The sequence below is a fragment of the Urocampus carinirostris genome, chromosome 15, assembly GCF_059441175.1.
Source record: "Urocampus carinirostris isolate Australia breed hairy pipefish chromosome 15, RoL_Ucar_1.0, whole genome shotgun sequence".
Taxonomy (NCBI): Eukaryota; Metazoa; Chordata; class Actinopteri; order Syngnathiformes; family Syngnathidae; genus Urocampus; species Urocampus carinirostris.
The window spans coordinates 24,350,011-24,374,444 of NC_142363.1; the positions used below are offsets into that span (position 1 = coordinate 24,350,011).

Below are 24,434 nucleotides of genomic sequence, written 5' to 3' on the forward strand. Positions count from 1 at the left end.
CTTAATCTTTATATTAGTTTAGTTATTTGTTGCTATCGTAAAAAGTAATTAAAAGGGGACAGAAAGAAGCAAAATTTCTCCAAATCGTCAAAAATGACAAACATTTTTGGTTGGCGCGGCAGTGGCTCAGGAGGTAGAGAGCTCGTCTTGGGATCAAGAGATCGCAGGTTCAATTCCCGGCTCATCCGTGTTACATGTCGAAGTGTCCTTGGGTAAGACACTGGACCCCTAATACCCCCAATAAGCAGGTTAGCGCCTTACATGGCTGCACGGCCGCTATTGGGAATGTGAAGCACACTGTAAAGCGCTTTGGGAAGTCTTGACTTGAAAAGCGCTATATAAATGCAGATCATTTCATTTTTCATTTCAACCATCAAGACATACAAATGCAGAGAATCACAGGGAAGAAAATAGTATAATACAAAAATGAGGAGTTGTTGTAATGGTAAATGGTATATCGTCTGTGCTTTTCAAGCCACTCAACAATTGGCTTCACACCTACCCGTTCACACACACACACACACTCACACATTGATAGCAAGCAAGGTGCCTGCCAACCTGCTTATTGGGAGCATTAGGGGTTCAGTGTCTTGCCCAAGGACACTTCAACATTCAACTCAGAGGAGCTGAGTTGTGTTTTTTATCCAGAAGACTTAAATTAAAAATATTCTGGGGTTGTTTTTCATTCTCTAATCAATTTTGTGCCATAACCTGACACCATTTGTCGATCGTTCTTTTTGTCTTTTTCTCTGTGCTTTATATTTTTTTTTAAAAGTGCCTGTCCCCTTGGAGAGGGGGAAAAAAAGTCTTGAAAGTTATCTGATATTTTTTCATAATGAGCTTCACCAACAACTTAATTTGGGATTTTCAGTTCAATATATCATCAAATTAAAATACAGGTGCAAAGTATGACGGACGTGTCCACACAATTAAGTCCTAAAATGGATGAATAAATGCAAGGGAGAACGGTTTAAAAAAGGTGAAATTCTCTCAGACGAAGGCCGAGTCCAAAAACGTATATTGTTTGGACACCTTGTTTTACGTCCTTACTTCAAAAATTCACATGTTCAGGGTTCGTACACCTTTTTCATGGCCAAATTCAAGCACTTTTTAAAGACTTTCCAAGCTAATTTTTCCATTTCTCCAGTACCATTTAAAGAAGAAATCCCGTGCGGATCAGGTATTTTGCAGAGCCACAAATAAATATGCGATTTACAAATGTGATTTTTAATCTTGCATGTGCATTTATACAGGCATATACCCGTAATTGTTAGAGCTTGAGTAAATCATGAGTATATTTGTGGTTCTGAAAAATACGAGTGTAAACATTTTTCTGAAAAATCCCCCCACATGTAAGTGTTGGGTAAAATAACGGTAATATGTCGCTTCCATTTGCATTACAATTTACTACTGGGAAACGCCAACATAATTCCTTAACATGACACCAATAAATGCCCAAAATTGATACGCTATACATGCAGTGATACACATTTCAGAGTGTCCTGTTTAGGTGTAGCAACTTCCTGTCCTCTTAAGCATAACCCTTAAGGGGATGATGACGCTCTATTAGACGATGCCATACAAACTAATGCCAGCTGCCGGTAATCACAAGGGAAGAAATGCAATGGCAAAGCAAAGCCAACAGAGAGCAGTGTCTGCTTCATTATTTAACAGGCTTTTTGTGAAATATTTCAATTCAGGCATTTACCAGGACTTCACCCTAAATTCAAGCACTTTTTAATCCTTGAAACCGCAACATTAAAATTCAAGAGTTTCACAAACCCGTAAAAACACTGCATGTTGAAGGGGCACAAACAGACAATGGCGTTGAAACACTCTTCAAACACCTGTTTATGTAATCAGGGTGTGAATTCTGCTTCTCTAAATTATTGGATTAACCAAGCATACAACATATTTACGGTCTACATGTGGGTGATATGATTTGATACACCTTACTACTACATGTGATAGATGTTCAACTATCATGCGAGTTATACTATGATCATTACAATCTATCTATCTACCCCGTGTCATATACCTTGAGAGGGGTGTCCCTCCAGATGAACACGTGATAGGGGCCATGTCACTCAGGTCAGGGTGACACAACACACTCTTCTGTTCAACAGCAGGCCCCGACAGCTTTCACTGGTTTACCCCTGCCGTATCATATGGTGCCCTGTCCATCCCTTAGACGTGTCCAACATCCCACTGTCTTTTTACAACACCTCTCCACTCATTCCTATAACCAACAAGAGCTCTAGCTTCCACTTTATTTAGACCTCATAACACCATCCATACACGTCAATCGCGGCCTTCCTCATGGCCTCCTTTCCATTTACTTCTACTCTATAGATCAATTTCATCATTCGCTCCTCATTCATTCTATCTGTTACCAAAACAAACAAATATCATCTTTAATACGAAATTAAACAGTTACAAACTCACGTCCGACGAGGATTCTAACTGATAGTTACTATGCATCATACACGAAAAATTATCCTTGGACGCGGTATCGAATGACTAACTTTGAAATGAATTACAATTTTGAAGATGATAAGATCAGACACAATTTCGATGATCATTATTTACTTTAACACCAGTAGGGGGTGCACCGTTCCTGGAGGTACTGCAATACCAGGTCGATGCGTGGAGTGGACGGAGCAAGCCCCTATTCCATCTCCCAGTTCCAAAAATCAATTTAATATATGGTCCCCGGATAGGGGACGTATCAGATATTAAACTGATAAGAACAGATACTACACTTGATCTTAGCCAAAAGGCCGAGAAGCGATGCCTACAATGGGTTTTGAGACACACTTTGTTACCTGACACGATCAGTTAAACCAATGGCCTTACCATAATGCAACGGGTTAAGACCAAAATTGGATAAATACGCTTTAACCAAAAGCACTGTTACTCTGTTTCCATTCATTCAACACGAATCGAGGGTAAAATCATCAAACTGATATGCAACAGCGTAGCATTCCAGTCACGTGGCACAGTTCCGACCAATTGCAAAGCGGCAATAAATATATCCCATGCATTCATCTTCATAATCGTCATGATATTCGTTTTCTTCCAATAAAGCATTGCAAAGATAACCAAGTCATTGTAATGAGTTACAAATCCAAAGACAATAGCAGTTTTGTCGATAAACCAATGTAGCCCGGACGAGTGATGTATCGTTCGCGAACGTAATGGCTTTAATAGCTGGCTCCCCCTCAAGCAGGAGCCGGCTGCCTTAAAAGCGCGTTATCACTCTCACATCGTTTCTTTTTGCTTCGATGTTTATAATTTGTGTTTTAAATGTAGATTTTTTTTTTTGCGTGCCCTGTGTTTTAAATGATTCGTTCTTGCTTTACTTCCACATTCATTAACAGTTTATAGTAAAATGGTATAAGTTCCTTGCATGTATAAAAAATATGAAAGCTATTAAATTAAATGAGGAGGATACAACTAGCGTTATTTAGTGGAAACTATGTAATTATTGTTGGAAATATAACTAAAGAGCCGTTTGGGAAGCCGCTGATTTTAGTGAGCCGAAAGAACCAGTTTTCTAAAAAAGAGCCGGAAAACCGATCCCTACCGAATACTAACCTCCCCCAAGGAGGCCTTAAAAACAGTTTCGCGCAAAACAAAAGCCAGAATGTGTTAAAAGTGACTTAAATATTCATGATGAAGTTTGGACAAACGTTATCTTCCTTACCTTTTCTCGTTTTTCTAGGCGTCCGAGGCCTTCTCTTCCGCCAAAATTCACGCAGGTGCTAGCTAGCACGCAAGTTAGCTAGGCGTCTTCCGAACAGAATATCATCGGTTTAGTTTTGGGAAAAGATGCGGGTTAAGTTGTTGGTAAACAAGTTAGCTGTTGCGTGGAATTAAAACAAAACTACGTCTAGGAGTTAAATAAAATTTAACAAACGTCGACAGCAAAAATGTGCCACAAAAGACACAATGCAACAGATGGCAAACCCTGGTTTTGCCGAATAGGTATTCGATTTTATCTCGTCATCACACTATTTTTAGTCATTGTTCAAGGGACAAACGTTGGAGAATGGAGAAAACAAAGTAATTCTGAAAGATTTAAATCAACACATAAAAGCACGACGAGGGAATCCACACTTTGGTGCATCTGATGACTAGTCGGACTCTGAAGGACATTAAATAAATTCATTGAAAATATTGGGTTGGTAATATGAATAGAAATGGTATGAATACGATAAAATCAAATGCCTTTTCATGTGTCATCTATATCATTGTTGGTCCAGTAGCTAAGATTTGGGGTTCTCACCTTTGCGACCCAAGTTCAATTCCTGATGCAGCTCAGCGCAAATAGTGCACGTCATACACAAATAAACACAGTATGCATATTTTTGTCATTGAGTAGAAAGGAACAAATGAACAACTGTGTTAAATCTTATAAGATGTTTTACTCGAACCTCTTTTTTGGTAGTAGGTATTTAATACCACAAATTGAAGACCTATTCACAAATCTAGAGAAGCGAAGGATACCACATTCCAATGCCATTGGTCCAAAAATTCCCTTTCCTTAGGATACAATAAATGAGATTTTTATAGAAAAACCTATAATTCTACAGTAGAGAGGTCACCAACTTTTTAAGCTGGTAGCTATACTTTTGATACTGATTGGCGAGAAGGGCTATCATTTTGTTTACAATTTCTATAATAACAATTTATGTTACGACAATGTGGCTTATTCACGTTTCACGGATCCCTTAACCACCTAGGTTGTCGGAGCATCATTTCCTGTGGTGTGTCTTGGGCAAGTACAGCCTGGCGGCCCCCATCATTCTCCAGAACGTTTTTTTTTCAGGGTAGGGCTTTACCCCCAACAAGAAACAGATACCCAGTGTTCTCGTTTGCCCGCGTCCCTGCGTCCTAGACGCATCATTTTTGCTGGGGACACATAGTCTCAAATCAACGTGCATCCCCGGGACGCAACTTTTTTGACACAAAATTGTCATTATTACCCGATTACATTTTTTTTTTAAACAAAGATTTACCGCACTCCAAACTTTTCGTCAGGCAGATCCGGCAGATTTTGTTTTGGTCTCGCGGTTCGAGTTTTCGTCTGCACGCCGATCTCGAGTTGTGTGGTGAAAAGTCCGTCTCTTTTTAGAGAACCGTCTTTTTCGGCTCAACTCATTCAAGAGAGCCGGCTCTCAAACGGCTCACTTGCTTTGATGCATTATTTACGAATTATCATGTTGTATAAAGAAGTTAAGAAAAAAAGGAAGTATAAAAGGAGAAAATTGAAAAAGACAGGTTTGTGGTTATCCCTTTAATCGGTATATTACCAACAATAATTTGATGCAGAAAATGAATTCATAATTTGATGATTAAAACTGAATTAATATATAGATTTTTACTATATATATTTGTCACGGATTTACAATTTCAACCTCGATAACACTAAATTTTGGGGACCCATAGATCTCTGTTGGGACCCATAGATTTTTGAGCATGCGAGTCCCCGGGACTCATCACTATTCAGAGGTAAAATGAACACTGTATGATACCACTGGTTTTCATGGATACTAGTAGCAGGAGAAGCCTCCTGTCCTGACCTGCATACAGCACCCTCATTATCTGGTTGCTGTTGTTTTTAGTTTTAAAGTGTCATCCCGCTTTTCAGAGATTATCCGGATCTTGGCATTGACGGACAATAGTTTGTGTGTGGCAATACTTATAACAGATCCTAAATCACAATATGCATTGCATCACTTGTGTCTTTCGTAGTTCTCTTGCAAAAAAAAAAAACTTTATGGCGACGACGCTATGTCCTTTGCTTTTGTGACATATTCAAGGCTCAAAGGCTCTTATTACAGGTCGTAATAATTAGACCACTATAACATCATTTCCGTTAGAAATCACTTACTAGAAAATCGCAATGATTTTCAGAACCCTGTTCTCGGGCTACTCAGGTGTTTGCTATTTGATATTGAATGGCATTTTACAATTATTTTATTTTTTATTTCCTGATTGTTAAATAACCACAAGGAGGCAGCGCTATAATGCGAGTACTGAGATTTAAAAAACAGGAGGTTTCTGCACAATAGCTGGTATTGGTACTTGCTTAACCTTATTCATCTGGCTCAACAATTGATCAAATAAATCATTTTGCTATTATTAAATTCAATAATTCGATCATGGCTGGGATTAAAAAATTGTGACAAGGAATTCAGGGATTTAATTTATGCCTTAAATTTTTCTGCTGACACTTAAAAGCTTTTGCAACAATTGGCCGAATTCCTTATGGGTTTTTTTTTGGTTCACGTATCACAGATTCCTTAACTGCCAGCTTTATCTGGGAACAACTTCCTGTTGTGTATCTATGGCAAGTACATCCTGGCTCAGCCATGTCTTGTTAGTAAGGTTTCTGGGGTAGGGGTTTGCTTCCCTATATGAAACATAGTACTGGTTTCCATGGTTACCATGTAACCATAGTATCAGGGGATGCCCGTTAACTTGATTTAGATACAGCACCTTAATAATTTGGCTGCTGATGTTTTTCGGTGTAAAGCGTCAGCCCGCTCTTCAGAGATGAGCCGCACCTCGGCACTGGCGGGCAGCGGTGTGTGACAATTCTGACATTAGACCCTAAACACTGGGGGAAAACTATTTTACTCCAAAATTTTGAGTCTCACATTGTACAGTATGCATACACTTGTGGCTTTCATATTTTTGTTGAAAGACAAACTTTGTGGCGATTTCGCTACGTCCTTTGCTTTTGTGACATATCAAATGACCTTTGGCTTTGTCTGGTTTTGTTTCTGTATTCAATTTATGTAATTTCGCTTTTATTGATTGTGGTCCCTAGAAAGCACACTAATGAAAAAAGACTAATTGGCAACAATACCATGTATGGTTCAGTTAATCTCTACTTACAAATTAGTGGCGAAATATTTTGTTCCATCCACGAAATATTAGAACATGGATCTGCAGACTTTAAACTATCACTCTTTACCAATCAATATTGGTCTCTGTTTTGGTTTCCGGGTTCACCTGCACCCACCGATCGAGCTACCACATCCTCATTGTTTTGGGATTAGAGTTGTCACCGTGCGTGTGCAGATTCGAAATATCCTTGCAGCATAAGTAATGGTACTCTGTCCCTGGCTTGTTTACAAGATGTATTTAAGATAAATACCAAATAGATACTCGTGGTTGGGCACAATCTATGTTTATTCCATAAATCTTCTATTAAATGTCTATTTTTGAAAACCTAGCTTGTAGTTGCACAGGTGCATTGTAGCCACTAAAAGCTAGAGGTGGAAAATGCCAAAGAGCAGCAAGCTAGCGACCCAACAGCTGTGCACATCCGTCAAAACGGGGAGTCATTCCGGGAATGCGGCAGACAGAGGTGGGTGACCGTTGGACTTGAGTCAGGTGACCTTCTCTAGCTAGGCTTAAGTCAAAGTAATTTTAGCGGTAGACAAATACTGAGAAGCCACTACCCTTTTCACTCATTCACGGCCAGCCAATTACAGTATCAATGTAATTTTTACATACAAAGTCGTAAATGATCGTGAATATGTAACAAGTGCTGGGACAAAGTATAACCGAATTTGGGAAACACAAAGTAAAATCGGAGTTCTTTAAATATAAAGGAAGGGATGGCCGCCACAGGGCTGTACTCGCCCAAGACACACCAGAGAAAATAGTGTCCCTACGACCCGAGTGGTTATGGGGTTCAACCAACAAATACATACCTGCAAGGGCTTTGATCCGCGAACGCTCAAAGAGTCGCGCCGAGCTGTTGTCATTGTCCAGGTCCTCGTCGGGAAGCTCGAAGCGAGTGTTGATGCGGCTGTATTGCTGCGTGATTTCTGCATTGTCAAAGTCCGTTGTGGAAGTCATTGTGAAAGTTTGAGGGATGGTCGGAGGGGCTGAGGGTTGGGTGGAGGATGTCCTCTGGTCCTCTCTTTTGAAATTGAAAACAAAAATAAAAAATAGAAAGAAAAGAAAGATAGAAAATTGAGCCTTTATTCCTGGTAGCGATCTGGAAAGGAAAAAAAAGCACACTAACTTATGGGTTGATAAAGAACTTTTGGGAAATTATACATAATAAGGGACTGCGGAGAGAAAGAAAAAAGGAAGACTTTGTCATAGAATATTAAATTGTTTTGTCGAAATTAATTTGTTATAACATGTTCCTTAAATACTTATTTGTAGCAACTAAACATTACATTGAAACTAAAGTTTGTTAAGTTGTAAAATTGTAGTTTTATTATGATAAAATAATTACTATTCTTTTTTTAAATCTTTAAATATAAATTGCATAAAAATAGAACTATAAATATGCCTAAAGAGACAAAATCTTTTTCAGAATCGTTTTCTTTTTCATCATGACTTATTTAGCCATCCCGTCAATAGTCTGTGAAAAGAAGACAACTCAAAAAATATGTCAAAATATTTCAACGTTATTCAAAAAACACACCCACCACTGATATTTATGTAGTTATCACACCCCCAAAAATCAGAAATTTTAACACATTTGCCCTAAATATATCTGAAGATATTAAAAACCTCTAATTTTTTCATACTGATGTAGTCAGCCAGCGAAAAAAAAAAAATATCAAAATGCGTCAAAAAATATATATTCCGCTGTCAAAAATGTAAGTGTTCAAAATAATACCTGACTTAAAATATTTTAAAATACTTAAACAATGTATTTATAAACAACAAATTTGTTCGCCATATTTACCTAGTGTCAAAAAACAAACTAATATTCAGTCGTTAAGTCCAGTGTCCAAATATTTCATCGCTTATCTAAAAAATGTCAAAATGTTTAAACACTTTTTTCACACTGATTCATTATTTGCATATCACCTATGTTTTTATCAATGATGACTATGTTTTGTGTATTGTTACCCAATGCAGCATCTATTGCAGCCTGGTCATGCTGGATGGGGGATTACCACTTGTCTGGCCCCTTCTTAAGGTGTTAATTTTCCTCATGATGAGATTTTTTTAGTTTTTCCTTATCCGCATGTCGGTTTCAGATTAGGGGATAGTGTAAGTGTGGCCTGTGCAGTCCTTTGAGACATTTTGTGATTAAGGGCTCTGGAAAATAAATGTTACTTGACTTGACAAAAGGTATTTTCTAATAGTGCCAATACTTAAAAATCCTTTTTTTTTTTAACTTTTGTTTTGTTTGGCTCTACTCATTGATAAGTATCAAGCGTTTGGGAATAGTTTCATGTATGATAAATCACCGTTACATGACAGGAGTGGTTTTGATCACGTCTTTGTCCATCGAGGAAGCCACTTGGCCCACTTCCTACATCCAGCGTATAAGTGTGTGTAGGCAGCCCCATATGGTTAGTAGGCGTTTTGAAGCAAAATGGAGAGAGTTCCGAGGAATAGACAAATGCAGACAATTAATACTTTAACAGAGCAACATAAGATGACAAATTGTTATTGTCTGGTCAGAGAGGGAGGACGTTTCGTGTATATTTGCAAGCGTATATTTGCAAGAACGTAGTTGGCCGATGGAACATTGTCGCTCAAGGGAACGTGGACGCTCAAAGAAACGCAATCGGCAAGGTGACCGATATTGTGCGATCAATTCACTAGAAACATTGGGCGCTGAATAGTACTTGCAAACTTCTTGCATCGTTCATGCATCAATTTGGTGTATTTTGCAAGCAAAGTCCCCTTGTGTTTTTTATGCAAAGAATTTTTTAGATTTTGGAGGTATCACAAATGCCAAAAAAAGCGCCCAAGTGAAAGTTCTGCTTGAAATGCATCTTTTCACCAAAAGCCGTATTTCTCAGAAGTTTTCTTGGAAACGAGTAGCGGAATTTTCAAGAAGTGTAGCAACGTTCAACTATTGTTTATTAAATAACATACTTTTTTAAAATGTAATTTAAAAAGACGGTTTAAGGTTTCTTTTCATTTTTCCGATTTCTATATAGCTACAGGACAAAAGCTTCTGTAGGCCTTCAAAAATGAGTCTAAATGACAAAAATTGGTTGGAACTGACTCTCCTAATTTGAGCAAAATGTATAGTATTGAGTAAAAAAACAATGAAAATACCTGTACATTTTTTTTCTAACTTTGCACTAAAATTTTAATCTTGAGATTGTAATTTTTAAGGCTTTCAATTACATCACAATGTGTAATGATATATTTCAATGATTGAATTTTTGTTCGATTAAACTTTAGTAGAAAAAAAATGTAGATGTATGCTAAAATAACGCAATACCGATGAGCTGTTACTCTTCTTGGACAACATACATCTATTAGCCGCTCCATTTTGTCACTTTGACCCCGCCCAAAACTGCCGCCTTGTTCATTCTTAGCGCGGAATGGTAGTTTTATCAGGCCGCCACATAGCACCCTTATCACGTGTTCTTCTGTGTGCACGCCATAGGGAGGGGCAGGGGGTCAACATTTTGCCTTAACCAAAAGAAGTGGCTATAAATGATGTCGCCCAATCCTCAATGATTAAACTAAAACATAATGCAACACAGGGTCAAAAAAAACTTTAAAGGTTTTTCCCTCTGCCATGAACATTTTGTCATAATTGAAAAGTCATATTGGGAAATGTTTGTAACAATAGATTCTTCCAGCATATGTTATTCTTTTAAATTGCAGGGGTTCCCTGTACTACATTCACTAAGCTTCTTTTTGGTAGAGGGGGCCCCCCACAAATGACTATTTCAATGACGTGACCTTCAGGTTTCCCCCACTTTACTGAACGCTATCACGGATTCACAGGGGGACCTTATCGTGGTCGGGGTTGGCGTGGGTCAGGAGGCGGGGCTTATCGTGTATGCGCACACAATTTGGCCTAAAGTTCTTAACTGCCCTACACTGTACAGCACTTACTCAATAATATTGCATGTCATAATACTATTTATATTATTACATTGAATTTCATAAAAAATGTTTGGCTTCATTTATTAGACAATATGATTCTCCATCTGGAGTATGACGACCATAGCTGCATTCATCACAGAAGATAAAGAATATACTGTACATTACAGGTGATTCTCCATCTGGAGTATGACGACCATAGCTGCATTCATCACAGAAGATAAAGAATACACTGTACATTTCAGGCGACAGAGTGTACTTGAATTAAAGCCACGAGCTCAAATTTAAGAACAAAGCTCAATTTTGCCACACTGGATTTGAAGCCGTTGGTTTGAACAGACATAAAGAAACTTATTTAGGTCCATTTCTAACATTTTAAGTCTGGCACACACCTGGATTTAACTGTGTGGGGAATTTGGCGTTGACGCCTTTGGCTGAAGAACGCCAATGGCGACCTGCTCGTGTGGTAAGTTTTCACTTTAGTAGACACCAAAAATAGGGAGAGAAAACATAAATGGATTATGCACATGCAAGGAGAGCTGGAGTAAAAGCTTTTAGATAAGACATTTCCATCTACCTTCCTCACGCTGCCCAAGACAAGGCTTTTTTTCATTGATTTATAGTTTGTTGTTTGAGTGATGGAGTGTTTGGCCAACCGGAATTGTCACAATCAGGTATTAACGGTGCCGACCAATCAGAAGCAAATGTGGGGTGGGTGGCCGTGACTGTCTACGCGACTGTGATAGGCTGTTGTATGCTTCCAATCAAACAGCCGGCCACCACTGGCCACTAAAATAAACGTGACAGCTAGTAGCTTTAGCGGCTCGTTACATTGAAAAGAAATTCATCAAAAAAATTAGACTGAGGAAATTCACCGTCTGTTGAAAATGTTTGAAAATGAAGCTGTCAAACATTTCACTGTACTACCTCATAAGAAGGTCTATCTACCTATCTACCCTGGTCATATCCCTCGAGAGGGGTGACCGAAAGCAAGACGAACAAGTAGCAAAAAACACACAAAATTTTTGGACCATGGCCAACATAAATGCCCAAACACCCATACAAGTTAAGCACCTCGGCACCCAAGTTGGTCATGCTTTCGTCCCTCCAAATAAAACGGGATACAAGAAAGCAGCCATTTCACTCTGGTCAGGGTGACATAACACACTCTTCTGTTCAACAGCAGGGCCCGACAGCTTTCACTGGTTTACCCCTGCCGCATCATACGGGTGCCCTGCCCATCCCTTGATGAGGGGTTAGTTGACCAGTGAAAGAATATAAAAAGAAAATAATACTTAAAATAAAAAATGATATGCTTTATTTATGTTTTTTATTTTTTACAGTGCAATCTTAAACAAATTAAGTTATTAAATGTACTGTGCTACCTCATGAGCAGATAATGAATAAATAAAAAGGATGTAAAAATCTACTGCCACCTACTGATATGGATTACTATTACAGTTCCTTGTCTGAAGATAGAAAAAATGGCCTGATTTTCTTGGAAAGATAAAATTGGGCAAATTCCAGCAGCACACTAGACAAGGTCTCACGGTTCACTAGTTGAAAAACACTGCTCTAAGTTGTAAGCATTTCTCCTCTGAAGCTACATTAATAGAAGAGGTATTATTACATTTTCTGGGACCACAAAAAAAAACTATCTTACTTTGATTTATCCTTTAAGAATTTCATTTAAAAATCTAGGTAAAAAGCTGAATGCCACTGAGCATTTATTCCATGCAGAGGATGAAATAAGAGACGGGGGAGTTGGGACAACGACATGTGTGACCTTCTGCATTCTACAGTTTGCATTCTGAAACTCCAACTGCAACAACTGGGACGAGAAACAGGAGGAGGAAGGTGAGGGTGGCGGACGAAACAAAACAGTTCTGCCAGCATCTTCTTCCACTCACTCTTAGCTTTGAATGCAAGCTGAATAAAAGAACAAACTTAAAAGGCTTTAGGAAACAAGGCCACGAACTATTCCTAGGGGCTTGTTTACATTAGAAAGTCCTGCTTGAGCCACACACGTCTGTCCTTTTAAGGGGATTGAAAAGGGGAACTTGTTCATGTTTCTTGGCTCCCGCTTTAGTGCACATTATTCACGCTGAGGATTTTGAACACACACTCAGTACTGGTGGCTTAGTTGTAGGATGACACGACAATTAAATAGACTAAAATTATTTAAGGCTTGCCAAAAACCTTTATTTTAGTCATCGATGGATCGCATAAGCTGATGATAAAAGAATAATTGTTAACGAGAAGCTTAAAGAGTGTATCGTCACGACCCAGAAAATCATTGGTTCGTCTCTTCCCGGTCTAAATTGCGAGCTAACGCTGACACAGCAGGGCCAACAAGTCAAGTCATGTTTATTTGTTTAGCCCTTTATCATACCACAACATAATAGAGAACGCTCTCAAACTTGCGGTTCTCATCTTGGCTCTTGACAATGAAGGATTCCTCTCAACCTGGCCACTATACCTCTTAAACCTGCTGCCGTCTGGCAGATGCTACAGGTTCCTAAAGACAACAACGTAACAGGCTCAGGGAGTGTTTTTTTTTCCCTGGAGTCATCACTGGCCAAAAGAAGCACAAAACTGCATACATATTTTTCCTATGTATAGAAAATGTACATATAAATATTCATATATTCATTCATGTGACTTGACTTGACCACTATGTTGTAAAAAATAACAATGAAGACAATTCGAATTCTGATATAACTGCAGAAAAAAATTACTCAAGTGTCAAGTCAAGTCAAGTCATGTTTATTCGTATAGCCAGTGTCTGAAATAACGTTTGCCCGGACGCCCGGGGCGTGCATCTTTTACGTCGGGCGTACAACTTATAAAACGTCTCCGCCCGGGTGGCCAACAACTTTTTCAAGAAAAGAAAAAGAAAAGAAAAAAAACCTGAATAAAACGTTTGCTTTATTCCGATTTCAAAATCTTCATCGGATTTGAAAATTTCGGTTCATTTGGCAATTTGCATACTCTGCAGCTAATCAGAAGCCTGCATCGAATAACTTCGTGCTTCAGGACTTTCCCGAGCGTTATAAGGTCGCGAATTTTTTGCCAAAATAGACGCACAGAGAACACAAGAAAAATGGATAAGTGGTCAGGAAGCAAGCCAAAACCTCAGCCCCAGAAGAAAGATTCGAAAGAAGCTAACAAAATTTATGACGCTACAAAACGTAAAAGTACATTAAAAGCATCGTGAAATGAGTTCACGTGGCTTGTAGCAGACGACGCAACGCAAACATTGTATAAATGAAGATGAGTAAATACAGGTTCATACAGATGGCAGATGAAAAACAGCGATGTCATATACATGCAATGAATGTTATAATAAGATTATAGTAAACTTAAATTTAAGGTGTTGTTTTGTTATATATTCTGATTATCAATCCTTAATACTTTGCAACAATGCATTTTTTTACAATTAGTCTTATTGCATTTCAAGTTGTGGAAAAATGGGCAGGCAACTTTTCAATGTTGTCTGCCCTGGTGTCTGGTAACTTTTTCTCATGAGTTTCAGACACTGGCCCTTTATCACAAAGAGTTTCAAAGGGCTGGTCTTTGCCATACTTTCTAGAAAATTGTAATAGAAAAATTCCTTCATGACAATTTAGTTACAGGTATGCGTCAGAAAATTAGCAGAAAAAAGTGTTATTTTGAAAATTAACATATAGGCTTACAACTAATGTGAGAATGGGACTTTATACATCTAAAACAAACGCTTTGAAAGTGAACACAGAACAATTGTTAAATATATTGTAGAAAAAAACACAATTAATTGAGTGTAATATTGTAGAGATAATTCATTCATAACAATTTAGTTACTGCATTGGGCAACACGTGTCAGAAAATGGTCAAAATTAAAACGTAGTTATTTTAAAAATATATAGATTTAAAAAGAAGGCAAATTGCTGGCATTATGCAGATAATAGAAAAGTTTCAAAGACACACCCAAAGGTAATTAGGTTAAAAAATGATTAATAATAAGAATAATAAGAAATATTTGTAACCTTCATAATAAAGTTAATAAGAAAAAATTCAAAATTTCAAGTTGAAAAGTTGAGATTCTAGCAATTGCTTGATCTTCGTTCAAAAGGTATCAAAACGATTGATACATTTTAAATAATATGTATTTTGTTTTGATAAATTATAGTTTGATCGTAGCGTATTACGTCTTTTACTAAGCACTTTAGCTTACAATTTAATAGCTAGCATTTTGGTTCATTTACTATACTTTACAAAGTTTCAGTCCCTTTCTAAAAATTCCACTTTAAGTTTAAAAAAATATAGTTACTGTACCGAATCGTAGTTCTTTTATTATTATGATTACTTAGTTATTGAATTCGTAAATTATCAATCATTTTTTAGGCCTAGAGTAGCACAACCATTATTTGGTATCAAAAATAAATTATTTTTTCCAAAAACATTTTGATCCGTTTTCTACAAATTTGTTTCGTATTAAGCCTATAAAAAGTGTTAATTTTAGTTTGAACAATTTTATTGACGCATTTAACAGCAAAAAATTAATACTTACAATTGAACCCTCCTCGTCGACCAAAACGGCCAACTTTAAATTTCAAGTTCACAAAACAAACGACCCCAAAAATAATAAGACTTTGTGACGAGTCCTTTTACGCGCAAGAAGTCTATATGACGATAATTAAACGTTTAAAAACATTCGAGTTGAAACAATATGGAGTCGGTAAGCAGAGGGGGGAGTTTGGCGCCGTAACAGGTGTTTTTTGGGGTGTGGAGCCGAACGACAGCCACACAACGAAATTCCATTAAGAACGAAATTCCATTAAGAACACTCACGTTTTTAAACTCGCCACTCAATTTTGAAATAGAATCCGTCCAAATGGCGTCCCTTGTCCCAGCTGATGGTCACTTGAAGGTCCCGTGGACGCATCGGGGTCCCCACGTAGGTGACTGGTGGACGAGGACCAGAAAACGAGGGTAACAAAAATAAAGAAAAGAAAATGAGTGGAGGGGCTCCACGCTCATTCCCGAGAGGCAGCCGGCCCACTGACCCGCCCTGTGGGGTTAAAAATAACGAGCGGGCGCCCCTCCTGTCATAGGGGACGAGTGTGGAGGACGATACATTCCCTGCGTGGGGCTGCATTCATTCAAGTGGTGTGTCTGGAGTTAGGTGTGCGTGGGCTTAAAATAAATAAAAATAAATACAAAATAAACATAATAAAAAGTAAATAAATAAAAACAACAAAAATACACACACCCAAAACACTTTGTAACCTGGAACCATGTATAACAAACACCACACTAACACTGTTCAAATTAATAAAATGTAAAATAAAAAACTGGTTTTAGTGTCTTTTGTACCAAGTTTTTTTTTCCTCCTTTTTTGTATTCAAGATGGGATCAACAGTGCAAATTGTAACCTAGATCCATCCCTCCATCCGTTATCTGATCCGCTTATCCTCAGTAGGGTCGCGGGGGCGCTGGAGCCCATCCCAGCTATCCCCGGGCAGTGGGCAGGTGACACCCCGAACTGGTTGCCAGCCAGTCGCAGGGCACACAGAGACAGAACTCACTCACTCATTCGCACCTAGGGACAATTTGGAGCAGCCAATTAACCTGACATGCATATTTTTGGAACTTGGGAGGCAACCGGAGTGCCTGGAGGAAACCCACGTAAGCACGGGGAGAACATGCAAACTCCAGACGGGAGGTTACAGTAGCTGGACTTGAACCTCTGCAGCATGGGGCTACGCCCACCCAGCCGCCTGTAACCTAGACCCGTATTTATTAAAAAAAAATCTATTTTTTGTTTTTTTTAAATCAACCCAAATATTTAGCCACATTTAAAATGTGTAGAAAGACAGACAGACAGACAGGCAGACAGAGAGACAGGAAGGACAGAAACACAGACACAAAGACACACATACACACACACACAGACATACACACAGACGGGAAGGACAGACAGACAGAAAAAAAGGAAAAAGATGGACAGACAGAAAGAAAGAAAGGAGGGAACAAGAGGGAGGTAAAGTAAGGAGTAAGGAAAGAAGGGAGGGAAGATAGAAATAAAGAAAAATAAATGAAAGAAAGGAAGGGATGAATAGATAAAAGGAGGAAAAAAAGAAATTAGGGATAGAAGAAAGGATCTATGAAAAGGAGAAAGCAAGGGAGAAATACAAAAACAAAGAAATTTAAAAAATATGGTCATTGGTTCTGACATATTTATTTTTTAGTTTTTAATATTTTGATCTTACTTGTATTAGAGCACCCATAGTACCAATAATGACCCTGAGCCATGTATAAACATAGAGATAGATATATAAATCAATAAATGTTTTGTATCATTTGCACTAGCAGACTGTTTTTTTTTTTTACTTCAATATTTTGACTTTTTTTGTTTTGATTATGCAAGCCTAAGAGCACTCTCAAATCGTAACATGCATCCACCACCATAATAATTTGGGTGTCAATTGTACCATTTGCCTTTTTGACTTTAATATTTTGACTTTTATTGGTATTTGAAATCATTAGGTCATCCGCAAAATAAATCGTAACCTAGTTTCATCTATTACTGTAATGTACTACTTTCCGGTTTCCCATAGGTCAAAATGCTGCAACGCGGCTTTTAACTAAGACAAGAACGTTTGATCACATGACATCGATTTTAGCTAACCTGCATTGGCTCCCTGTCAGCTTAAAATGTGATATAAGGTTCTGTTGGTATTATACAAAATCATACATGGACTTGCTCCCTCATATCTTTCAGATTCAATTTCCTATGTTCCGGTCCGGGGCCCTCGTTCTGAAAATGCTGGTCTACTAGTGATCCCAAGAGCCAAGAAGAAATCCTCAGGTTCGAGAGCATTCCCCATTCGGGCCCCATTGTTGTGGAATGCTCTGCCCCCTGAGATTCGATCTGCAACCTCAGTGGAACTGTTCAAATCTAGGCTTAAAACACACTTCTATTCTATAGCTTATGAATGACCTGTATTTCCTGTTGATGATATCTGCGTAATGTTATTGTAACATCCACTGCAGCCTGGTCATCCTGGAAGGGGGATTACCTCACGTGCGGTCCCTTCTTAAGGTTTCTTCATTTTCCTCATGTTGAGGTTTTTGAGTTTTTCTTTGCCCTCATGTGGGTTTTAGATCGGGGGATGGTGCCATAATAGTCTGTGCAGCCCTTTGAGACTCCATGTGATTAAGGGCATCACAAATAAACATGACTTGACTATTAACACCACACAGAATTTTAAGTTTGAAATGTGTAAAGACAATCCCCCAAAAATGTAGTTGTTTACTTTTTAATCAAAACGTATAAACATCTTTGGTCATTGTAATATAAAAGCAGCAGACAATTGTTTTTGCATACTGGATATAAAAACATACATTGGCAATTCTTAAGACAATAGCATAGGAAATAGTATAACTTTTTTTTAATTAACTGCATTCCTTCATTGTGCCTTGTTTTAGATTTTTTTGGTCTTTGATTTTTTCAATGAGAAGTTGCATAGTTTGAATCAATTTTTTTAAAAAAGAATCCCGGTGAGGGTGACTTAAAACGATGAACACAACTATACTTTGCTACAAAGACAAAAATAATCTTTGGTAAATTTGCATTGTAGGATGTAAAAAAACGTACGAACAAACCCAACCCTCAAATATTTCAAAATAAAGCTGCCGGTAAAAATGTAGTGCTCTCGGTGTGGGAAGGAAGAAACAAATAAATACAAAATAAAGACAGGTGCAAAATGAAGTATCGGAGTCTCTCTGGGGTGCCCGATCACGTGCCGGCTGCGACAAGATCAGCAATAATGGCGGCCTGCCGGCGGGTCACCGAACCAAGCTGCTCCGGCAGGAAAGGAGTGCCCAAGTCCACCTGGAACACAAAAACCAGCAAACGTTAATTTAAACAATGAAAATAATACTTTGGATGCACAGTTTTATTACTCTTACAAAAAACATTTTATTATTTCTTTTATTTTAAAAAAATATTTTTGAAGATATAAAAAAATGAAATCGAGTTTCTTATTTCTCAAAAAAGTAAAAAAAGATTTAAAAATAATAATTTTTTTAAGAATATTTTTAAATATATAAAATATGAAATCGAGTTTCTTATTTTTCAAAAAAGTAAAAAAAAAAAAAGATTAAAAAACTACATTTTAAAAAATGTTTTTAAATATATTAAAAAATAAAATCGAGTTTCTTATTTTTCAAAAAAGTAAAAAAAAGATTAAAAAATAATATATTTTTTAAATATTTTTGAATATATAAAAAATGAAATCGAGATTCTTATTTTTCAAAAAAGTAAAAAAAACAGATTTAAAAATACATTTTTTATAATATTTTTGAATGTATAAAAAAAATGAAATTGCTTATTCTTAAAAAAAATTATAATTAAATAGATTAAAAAATAGTAATAAGCATAATTTCCTACACGAAAAATGATAAAACAAAAAATTTTTGTATTACTTTTTTATTTTACAAAAATTTTATACTCTAATTTTATATATTCTATTTTTTTTCTAAATAACTAAAATAAATATATTTTCAAACTGTTATTTTTATTGCTTGTTTTAAAAAAATTGTAAAATAGTCAAGGCAGATCATCTTTTGTATAGCCTTCAATTACTTAGTTGAATACACTATAACTATTGTTATTTTTTTGTTATACAAAAAAATCACAAGAGTACAAATATTTAGTTATTTTAAAATAAGCACAAATATTTACCCAAAAATATAAAATCTATACAATCGTTTTTGTATTATTTTACAATTTTATAGAAGTTTTAAAATACTTTCAATCAAAAAATATTTAAAAGGAGCATTTTTTAATAATTTGTTTAAAATGTTTGAATAAAAACACCTCTAGATAAATGAACACATGTTTTTTTTTCATTTGAAGATGTTTTATAAAAAGATATTGACAAAATAAATACAAGTAAAATATGTAAAATAATTATCTTTACAAGTTCAAAATAGATTAAAAAAAAGTTAATGCAAACCAAGCAAAACATTCCCCCCAAAATATACTAGAATTAATCAAAATATTTGTTTTTGTATTATTTTCCTATTGTATTAGAATATTTTATATCATCTCAAAGAGTTTAAAAAAAATTAAACTAAGAAAAAGATCTTCAAATGTGCTTAATTGCCTGCTAAGAAAACAATACTTTTTTGTATGAATACTTTAGGACTTTCATATGGTGATGTGATGGCGCAAACCTGCAGCAAGTAGACAATCCGGGAGGCCTCACGCCCGCTCTCTCGTCTAAATGGCTGCAGGAGCCAAAAACTGGGCATCATCTCGCCTCGGACGGCGTCCGGGCCAGGACGTGGGAGAGATTCGTCGAAAACGGACTGCATGGCCAGCACGCGGATGTCTCCCTGAGATGATAAATGGTTTTCTCCATTTTAAAACTTGGGGTTGATGAACAATTTCTCGTCAAATATGTGACAGCAATCATTCATATTACCCCAAAGGAAATTTCTTTTTAGAACATCAATTTTATTTATCAAGATATTTAATCTCATGCAATAAAACACTTCTGAATTAGCCCAATTGCATTGAGCTTTTTTTAGACACGAATGGTATAATTCAACAGCTGAGTGGTTAACGCGTCCACGGCACAGTTCTGAGGTCATGAGATCGAACGTTCCTGTATGGAGTTTGCATGTTCTCTCTGTGCTTTTGTGTGATTGTCAGGGCACTCTGGTTTCCTCCCACATTCCCAAAAACATGTGTGTCAGGTAAAATATCCAGTCCAAAATGTCCCTAGGTGTGAATGAGCCAGTGAATTGTCTGTCTCTGTGTACCCTGCAACCAGTTCAGGGTTTCCCCTGCCTGAAGATGACTGGGATCCAGCACCCCCGTGACCCTACTGAGGATAAGCAGTACAGATAATGGATGGATGTTATAATTCAGCTCTTGAAAAATGGACAACCTACTTTGCTTAATTTAATTTCTCATTTGTTTAATTCATATCTTTATGTATACATTTATTGTTCCAAAACCAATTGGATGAAATGGTCCATTTATAAACAAATAAGACAATAAAACATAACTTGTGCAGTTAAATGCAAACAAGAAAAAAAGGATTGACTTATGGTATCTATTTTCCTCATGTGTTGCTGAGGTGTAGAATTTAAGACTCTCAGTCGGCATCTACAAAAAATTAACCGCGTCAATCTTTTCTTCCGGCCCTGCCCCCAACCCCAATGTTGCCTGTGACTCAAAAAGTTTGCCCACCCCTGAGCTACAAGAACATATTTTAGAGTAAAAAAATAACACCTTTAAAGAGGTGTGTGCAGGCTTTTCATCTTTACTGTAGCTGACTAACCTGTTGGGACTCGGCGCTGATGCAGCAAAAATCGCGCGGCTGGTTAAGGTGGCAGCTGGTCATGTCTGTTAGAATGTAGACTGGACAAACACATTTTCAACATGAAACAAGGGGAAAAAAACAAGACCCAAGGAATATAAAAGAATGATAGCTAACAACAAATATGATTTAGATAAAATAATATAGTAAGTAATAATAAATATAGGGCGACAGGGCAACCCAGTGGTTAGCGCGTCCGCGGCACAGTGCGCCAACAACTGCCCCGCCGCGCTGCCCACCAAAATACTTGTCTGGAGTAAAGACGCTTTTTTGATTACATTTTAAAAAGCAGTATTTTTTTTAAAAGAAAAAAAAAATAACGCTGGTGTTTTTAACAAAAGTGTCAGTTTAAAGCGTAAAGCGGTAGTGTTGGTCAACTGATGTTTTCCCCATATTTTTTACATTTTTTGGATCATTTCCAATTGTGCACGCCTAAGATTTTTGTACGGTAAAAAAATAAAATAAATGTATAAATAATTCTTGCCCATTTCTGCTCTTAACCGGATCGTTTGGGCTACCTGTAGCAGACGACAGTGCCATCGTAGATTGCAATTATTCTGACAGTATTCTACATAGTCTGTCCTGCTGTGTGTAAAAAGGTGATGTTTTGTGTTTGCAAGGTCTAATATCACATAATAGGGGAATTGCAGTCAATAATAAGGGGAGAAATTGGCGGAGGTTGAGAAGTAATGGGGTAATATTTCCCTTTCGCACCGCCACTTTTGTGTTTATTTAGGCTTCATCATGGTTAATAATAGGTTATCTAACCCAAGTGAGTGCTGCCATCTAGCTGACGAGTCCATGCACTGCGGACGGAAGGGTGGTAGTCCTGCACGTTGCATGGGTTTCTGAGGACTGCCCACAGACGTTCAGGGGACGTGTCTAGTTCGGCGACCCCCAGGAAGGCGTGCACGGAAGGACTTGATGACGACTCTCTGTAGTAAACCTGGACGCCTCGCTCTTGTCCATGGTGTCTGGATTCATCAAAAGGCTAATCCATAAATCAGGGTGTTCATACATCAAAATGGATTTCAATGAGTTGAGGACTTCACCTCCAGCCTGCAGAAGCTTTCCCCTCCACCAGGTTGCTTAAATCACCGCAGCATGCCAGTCGTACCTTTAGAGCCCCAAAAGATTAACAGGATTATACCAAAAATAATACAATTGTAATACTTGTTCTTTCTATTTAGTTTTTGTTGTGATGTTGAAAATATGTTTGACTTTATATTACTTCAGCCAGGGCTCGACCCAGCAGGGTGGCCGTGATGTCCTGGTATCCTGCGGATACGGACGAGGAGCACGAAGAGCCGAAGGAGGCGGCGCGACGCCGAGTGCAAGACCGGGGCGACAAAAGCGACAGGCTCATCGATGGCTCAAGACGGGCCTCTAGCCAACAAAATAGATGCATTCAACCGGGTTGCCATGCGTGTGTATTACCAGTGTGTTAACCAGTGCCCAGTTATTAGATTGGGACTTACCGTGAGGAGAAACAGAGCATCGCAAGGAAGCATTCTCACTTTCCTCGAGGAAGGTGGTCGTCTAAAAGAGAAAAATGGTTAGTCATCATGAAATCATCAAAATAGCATAATTCATTAAAAAACATAATACAATGTTTCAAAATATTTGATATATTTTAAGATATAAATAACACAGAAAGTACATGATTGAGGGAAATGAAATTGTAAAGAATTAATGTTGAAGATGAAAATATTTTTTTTCTTGCCAATCTGAATAAGAAATTCAAAGCTTGTGGATTATGTGAACTACTTCACAAAATGTTCAATATGTGAGACACGGCATACGTCATATCAGTACTCTAGCTCCTGCCAACTACGCTGAAGAATATCTTGGGTAACCATCTCTAGCAGATTACTTTTTTTTTGTATACATATTGTCCGCTTGTGAGTTAGTACAGGCAAATACTTGTATTCATTACAATAAATAATTATAAATACTCAAATGCTAAAAAAAAATTAAACACCTTGTATAATGTTACCCTAAAAAACTCAAAATATATGATGTTTGAAAAATAACTTAATTGCATGGCACTGCAGGTATACAATATGTAATTTTTGTCACTCACATGTCCAGGAGTTGATGTGTTGCAAAGTGGCATTTGCAGAGTATTGCCACTGTTGTACCCCGACGTGGGTCCGGATGACAGACTCAGGCAGGACCCAGTGCACAAAGTGCTGTTGCTGATTCTGGTTCCGTGCCTCATGTCATCCTAACAATAAATACATTTTTTTTTAAAAATAATAATAATCAAATTTCTTCCTTTTCCTATTAGCTCACATATTTTACAACCCACAAATTTGGGAATATAAACCACTTCTTTTTTCCAACCTTTTGATCTATACAGGTTATTACATTAGGATTTTTCTTCCACCATTTCAAGCGCTCCAATCATTCATTCCTTCATTCATTATCTGCACCGCTTATCCTCAGTAGGGTCGCGGGGGTGCTGAAAGATGAAAGCTCAATACATAAACGAATAAGCAACTTTTACCCTTACACATAGCATGACCAACTGTTATTCATTTTCAAATCCTTGCTCCTTTGTCACAGAACTTACACGAATAAGTTCGCATGATAAAGGTTTTATGTTGATGATTGAATCACTGTATCTTGTGTTTTAATCCAGCAAAGTTTCTGCGCTATTAAAATGCGCTGCTTGGAAATAATCTGATTAGGAACATGCATGAAAATGTATGGTCCAAATTGCTTCTGTAAATGTAGTAAATATAATCATTGTCGACACAGATATCTGCCTCATATAGTATAGTGAGGCATGTACTGTATATCTATTTGGGGGGGTTGTTTCTTAAACTAGAAAGGGTACAACTATTATACAGGTCTGGTTTATATGTCAAGAAATTCAGTACACAAAATACTGTAAAAAATATACGGTACGCTAAATCAACAAAATATGTAATCCGGTTTACTGTTATGCATGTATTCAGTAATTTATATATTTGTAAATTCTCAGTGGGGCAAATTAGACAATGAAGCCTCAAGCCGCTGCGTTGTACCTTCAACTCTTGCGATAAAGCTTGCTGTTGTATTCTTCTCTTCTCCTGCTCGGTCCTCTGGCGCAGCCGCTCCCTCGCCTTGGCGATCTCGCTTATGGCTTCTTCTCGGGCGCGGCCGTAATCGCGCAGAAGCTGACCGATGTCCAACGGGGGCACTGCGTCAGTGCTCGTCAGGTCTCGTGTT

General features: G+C 37.5%; 2 protein-coding genes, 1 long non-coding RNA gene and 1 other non-coding gene across 8 annotated transcripts in view; 1 reads left to right on the top strand and 3 right to left on the bottom strand.

Moving 5' to 3' along the window:
• Positions 1 to 15,848, bottom strand: part of sptb (spectrin, beta, erythrocytic) — a 65,249-nt gene extending 49,401 nt beyond the window's left edge. For 3 of the 4 annotated variants that reach the window (XM_088354979.1, XM_088354978.1, XM_088354976.1), the window contains exons 1-2: positions 15,392 to 15,419; positions 7,731 to 8,020 (exon numbers count right to left, since the gene is read on the bottom strand). In XM_088354979.1, the coding sequence (XP_088211105.1) occupies positions 7,731 to 7,878 (148 nt within the window). In that variant the 5' untranslated portion in view covers positions 7,879 to 8,020; positions 15,392 to 15,419. Of the gene's footprint in view, positions 1 to 7,730; positions 8,021 to 15,391; positions 15,420 to 15,672 lie in introns of those variants that run through there. The other variant, XM_088354977.1, reaches the window with a different exon arrangement.
• LOC148351935 (U2 spliceosomal RNA) lies at positions 2,602 to 2,792 on the bottom strand. Its single transcript, XR_015852982.1, has one exon. It is a non-coding gene; the product is annotated as a U2 spliceosomal RNA (small nuclear RNA).
• LOC148351936 (uncharacterized) lies at positions 15,653 to 20,395 on the top strand. Of its 2 annotated transcripts, none has more exons than XR_015852924.1 (2): positions 15,653 to 15,813; positions 20,034 to 20,395. It is a non-coding gene; the product is annotated as an uncharacterized LOC148351936 (long non-coding RNA). The 2 variants fall into 2 exon arrangements; XR_015852925.1 differs by lacking the exon at positions 15,653 to 15,813 and adding an exon at positions 17,605 to 17,692.
• Positions 18,377 to 24,434, bottom strand: part of stard9 (StAR-related lipid transfer (START) domain containing 9) — a 38,284-nt gene continuing 32,226 nt past the window's right edge. Inside the window, exons 24-32 of the mRNA XM_088354980.1 lie at positions 24,251 to 24,434; positions 23,302 to 23,445; positions 22,697 to 22,757; positions 22,450 to 22,604; positions 22,271 to 22,335; positions 21,987 to 22,192; positions 21,180 to 21,259; positions 20,065 to 20,226; positions 18,377 to 18,718 (exon numbers count right to left, since the gene is read on the bottom strand). Of these exons, the coding sequence (XP_088211106.1) occupies positions 18,623 to 18,718; positions 20,065 to 20,226; positions 21,180 to 21,259; positions 21,987 to 22,192; positions 22,271 to 22,335; positions 22,450 to 22,604; positions 22,697 to 22,757; positions 23,302 to 23,445; positions 24,251 to 24,434 (1,153 nt within the window). The 3' untranslated portion in view covers positions 18,377 to 18,622. The remainder of the gene's footprint in view (positions 18,719 to 20,064; positions 20,227 to 21,179; positions 21,260 to 21,986; positions 22,193 to 22,270; positions 22,336 to 22,449; positions 22,605 to 22,696; positions 22,758 to 23,301; positions 23,446 to 24,250) is intronic.